Below are 5,317 nucleotides of genomic sequence, written 5' to 3'. Positions count from 1 at the left end.
AAAGAAGGAAACCACAGAGAATGCTACTATATGATATCACTAATCAATTGAAGATATAAAATATCAATCCTAAATCTTTTCTTTTTAAAAAATTCTAATGTTTTGGATCAGAATCACTCGTATGCTGTGTCTGCTTTGCACTGTTCTGGTTTATTAGGATATATGATTTTCCATACACAAAACTAGCACTAATTCAAAATTAACTGTGAGAATTCAGGCACTCTAAAGTCAGGAAATGAAACAATAAGGTTGAAAACTCAACCTTACTGTGTCTCCTTGTACTTATTTCTTAGAGTAGAGTTTCTTTATGTGAAATTATTTGTTCAATTAGCTTATTTATTATTTAATACAACCTGGAATTTCTTATACTACTAATTCACAGGAAAAGAACTTACTGTCTTCAGATTTTGTTTTGTATCTAGTCTCAATGAGATCAACAGAACAAGCTAAGTTTGATGTCTCTACCTTCAGCCATTGACGAGTTGTCTCTGCAAAAAATCTGGATTCAGAGGGGCAAATTCTCTCCTTGTGTAAATGGTCAAAAGTTCACAGATGTTATTGGAGCTATTCTCATTTACACTAGCAGAGATTGGGCCTGGAAAGAGGATTCCTAGCTCCCAATCCTAAACACTAACCCACACTCTGCTGTATTTTTGCAAAGGTGTGTATCTTCCTAGGAATTTACTTTTTTATATGTTAGATGTTTATAAGTGCATCCATCTCATAAAAATCATGAGAATTGCCATGGGTTCTCTTTAGACACAAAGGTTTCTGTGAATGAAGTAGAACTTTGTTTATCTCTCAACCTACCACACACAAGCCAAGTTAGGCGTGCATGAGACCTCTAAGCCAAGAGTTGAATTTCAGGATATAACTTGTTGAAGCTACACAACCCTTTCCTGCATTCTGTGCTCTGCATTAACTAATCGTGGTGTTTCTTATTTCAGTTCCATTCACTGCTGCTAATGCTGATCCTGGTGCTCCAGGCTAAGAATTCAGCCCATGGAAAGGCAGTGCGGCCTGGATTCAACATAGAGAGAGGCACTGATGAGAAAAAGAGTGATGACTGCCTGCCCCGAAAAGATTTCAAATTCCCTCTAAGTGTGCAAGTTGACATAAGCATCAGCAGCACAAAACATGCTATCAAAATGGGTCATGACGTCAGTAACCGGTCTATGTCTCCCTGGGATTACAGGTACAGTTCATGTCGCCATTGTCTGGAAGTGCACTGGGCTCTTCCAAAGCACTGCTTGGGCAGCCAGAGGGAATGTCCCCAGGACAAAACACAGTGCACTGCTGTATCCAGAAACATTAACTCTGACCTGCCAGTCCATGTGATGAGGGTCAGATTCCTAATCCAAAAAATGATAACTGGATATTTATTCATTGTTATTACTTATTTGTATTGTGGTAGCACCTAGGAGCCCCAGTCATGGACTAAGACTCCATGTGCTAGACACTGTACAAACAGTGAACAAAAAGATGGTCCAACTCAGCGCTAAGGATAGAAAACTAATTAGCTTTAGGCTTTACCACTGCTCTTTTTTTCAGAGCCATTTCTGGTCTGACACCTGAGTGCAAATCCTGCCTCAGAAAGTCCAGCAAATTACCCCCAAGGGCTCAATCCTACACTATTTAAGTCAATGGGAGTTTTGCCACTGATGTTAACAGGACACTAGGCTTTGCAAACAGTTGGGCCTAATACTGGAAGTCTTCATCCAATTGCAACCAATCCTTATTCAGGCAAAAACTCCCACTGAAACTAGTCAGACTCATGAAGTCATTGAGCATTGCAGGAGCTCAGACTTTGACCCAGCACAAGCTGACTCTATGAGTCATGGGATAAGGTGCATCTCAAGGAGGCATTTGCAAACTGTGGTTGGGTGATGAGCAGGAATTAGCTGAGGAGAAAGCCATGCTGATTCAGGGCAGTGGCCAGTCTTCCACTTTGACCAATTCATTCTCTTTGTGTCTTGCTTCACAGCATTAATGAAGATCCCAACCGGTTCCCCCAAGTGATCGCTCAGGCCAAGTGCCGCCATTACAGCTGTGTGGACTCCACCGGACAGGAGGACTACAGCATGAACTCCATCCCCATCCAACACGAGATCCTTGTTCTCCAACGGGAGCAAAGAGGCTGCCAGCACGCTTACCGGCTGGAGAAACAGCTGGTCACTGTGGGCTGTACCTGTGCCAGGCCCATCATCCACTACCTGCAGTAAGAGAAGCCAGAAGATCAGAAGAAGGAAACTCCATGGAGAACCAGCCATGGGCCTCAGATTTAACAAATGGCCTGATCCAACTCCCACTGAAAAGAATTGGAGTCTTTCCACTGATTTCACTGAAATTGGGCCAGGCCATAATCCATAGCCAGATTCAAAGACAGCTGGCCAAAAAAGAGGGGAGAAATACACAATTTTTTAAAAAAATTTCCCCCAGATTTTGAAATTCTGAATTTCAAAATTCAACCAGATCCATAAGTGGGAGATAAAAGGGTGAAAACTTTCATAATTTGATATCAACCTTTTACCCCATTTGTTTGTTGTTTTTTATTTCAAAATTCAAACCATTTTGACCAGCTCTAGAGTCAATGAAAGCCTCGGGAAAATCAACCTGAATCTGACTCTAAAATTCAGAGGCTTTTTTAAGTGATCATAAAAGTAAATTATTATATTTGTAACAGCACAAGACTTTTAAAAAAGCAAAAATGTAGTTTTCTTTCTTTTTCTGCAAATGGATATGGAACATAAAAACAAATTTGCAGTAATTTAACTATCTATGTAAACCCCCAGGAAAACAGTGGTGAAATGGTATACTTTTGTATCTCTATTTAAATGATCTATTTATACAATTATTTATACCATTAAGAGGTGAGATTCAAAATAATAGATCTGATTATTATCTGTATTTATTCAATAAAAATCCAGTGAATAAATCTATTGTTTCTTTGTGTTCAATGTTGCCATCTAATGAGTGATCCACTGAGAGGATAAGGTCTCTACTACTGCTGTCTCTTAAAGGAGATCTCCTAGAGCTCAAGTGATAGAGGTTCATTTTTGGTAGAGCTGAAGAAGCAGGGTTCTAGTACCAATTCCCTTGTCTGTGTGTGACTGATTTACATAGGATTGTGTTTGCTATCTGCAGCACAGTTTTCACATTATCTGTAACTCACAACATAGCCAAGTCACTCAATTCCTGTGACAGGTATATTGGTAGAGAGGGGTATAGCTTATTCAGGAAGGACAAGCAGGGGAAAAAGGGAGGAGGTGTTGCATTATAAATCAAGAATACATACACTTTTTCAGAGGTCCAGAAGAAGGTGAGAGGCAGAGCAGTTGAGAATTTCTGAATAAGGATAAAAGAGGAAAAAATAGGACTTAGGTCATGGTAGGGGTCTATCATACACCACCAAATCAGGAACAAGGCAATGAACTGAGGTTCTTTAAATACTTTAGAAGCAAGAGAAGGACAAAGGAAAGTATAGGTCCTTTACTTAGTGGGGAAGGACAGCTAATAACTGATGATACCAAAAAAGCTAACATGTTTAATGCCTATTTTGCTTTCAGTCTTCACTAAAAAGATTAATAGTGACCAGATACACAACACAATTAATATTAACTGCAAGGGGGAAGGAACACAAGCCAAAATAGGGACAAGAACACATTAAAGGGTATTTAGATACTTTAGATGTATTCAAGTCAGCAAGGCCTGATGAAATTCATTGTATGTTAAGGGCTGGTATAAAGAGGACTGTGAATAGTTGTTCTCCATGTCCGCTGAGGTAAGGTGAGAAGTGATGGGCTTAATCTGCAGCAGATGTGGGCTAGGTCTATACTATGAGCTATGGGTCTGATTCCACTGCTCATCCAAACATACTCGCAGTAGCTCTCATCGAGCTAGCTCACATCAAGAGCTGTGCCAAGTACGTACCCACCAATTTCAGGCAAGTTAGTACTCAGCACAGGTCAGCCATGTCTCTGCTTAGGTCAGATATTAGGAAGAGCTTGCTAACTATGAGGGTAGTTAAGCTCTGGAATAGGCTTCCAAGGGAGGTTGCGGAATTCCCATCATTGGAGGCTTTTCAGAAGAGGGTGGACAAACACCTGGCAGGAGTGGCCTAGGTATACTTGGTCCTGCCTCAGCACAGGGGGGCACGTCTAGATGACCTCTTAGGGCCCCTTCTAGCCCTACGTGTTTGTTATTCTATGAAGAGTAGAGCTGTGCAGAGAAAGGCGATTTCTTTTCACAGAGGATTTTGATATTTCGCAATTTGGGTTTGTTCCAATTGAGAATGAAAACCAAAAAATATTAAGTTATCCATGAAAGGGTCTGAAACTCTAAGACAGTCCACGTGGCTGGCTGGCACAAGGACATAAGCTCTACAAGACCTGGGATACTCCACTTGGCAGGTTGCCACCAAGACATGGACTTCGGCAGACAGCCAGGCAGGCTGCTGAGAGGCCAGACAGGCAACCTGGCAGGAAACCAGCATTTTTCCAACAGAACCGTACCTGGACTCTGTCGATACTTTGGCAAAATCAGACTGCCCCCCACACAAACATTCCAGTTTCACTGAATCAGCAAATTCTGATCAGTTCTGTCTCAGTCATCTCATCTATAAAACCCAGGTCATTATTGAAGATAAGAGCTGTGGAAATGCTACATATGATTTTTGATGTGAAATGTGATATGAAACGCACATCAAAAAGCAGCTAAACCCTTACATTTAGTTATTTTGGCTCACCAATAGATTAAAAACATCCAGACTGATTTTTCTCATACATTTTTCAGTGGTTCTTTCTATTGATATGCGACTCTTTTTTTTTCAGATTTGAACATTTTTGTGAAAATAATCTATTTTCAACATTTTAATTGAAATTGTTAATCAACACGTATATAGAACATTTTGCTTTATTGTGTTTTAGCTTTTTCCTCATTTCCTTACTCTCTTTTTTCTTGGTATAGTGGTTTGGGCATAGTTAAGGACTTCAGAAACCCATGTTTGAGTCCCCCCTGCTCCGCCACAGACTTCCTGGGTGACCTTGAGCAAGTCACTTAATCTCTTTGTGCCTCATTTTCCACATCTGTAAAATGGGGTTAATAATTTGCAAAGGTGCTGAGAGGACAAGTGCATTAAAGATTATGAAGTGCTTTGAAATCTACTGATACAAGACACTCTGTGGAAGGTAGGTTTTATATTCTTGTTTCTTTTTTCTGACAGACATTTTGGAAAAACAACATTTTCATTTTTGAAAGCATTTTTTTAAATTTTTTATAAATACCAATATTCTGCCCCAAATTTTTAGTTAGTTATTTT

The 5,317-nt window shown here is 40.0% G+C and overlaps 1 protein-coding gene across 1 annotated transcript; it reads left to right on the top strand.

Moving 5' to 3' along the window:
- Window positions 1–941: 941 nt before the first annotated feature.
- LOC116834530 (interleukin-17F-like) lies at window positions 942–2,222 on the top strand (the record flags this gene model as incomplete). Its single annotated transcript, XM_032796703.1, has 2 exons — window positions 942–1,195; window positions 1,985–2,222. Coding segments are annotated over 2 exons (492 nt in total), but the record flags the coding sequence as incomplete, so codon positions are not given.
- Between the last annotated feature and the right edge of the window lie 3,095 nt (window positions 2,223–5,317).

Source organism: Chelonoidis abingdonii, chromosome 3 (assembly GCF_003597395.2).
Source record: "Chelonoidis abingdonii isolate Lonesome George chromosome 3, CheloAbing_2.0, whole genome shotgun sequence".
Lineage (NCBI taxonomy): Eukaryota > Metazoa > Chordata > Testudines > Testudinidae > Chelonoidis > Chelonoidis abingdonii.
The sequence above is the reverse complement of the archived record's forward strand: the minus strand, read 5'-3'. Positions and strand labels throughout refer to the sequence as shown.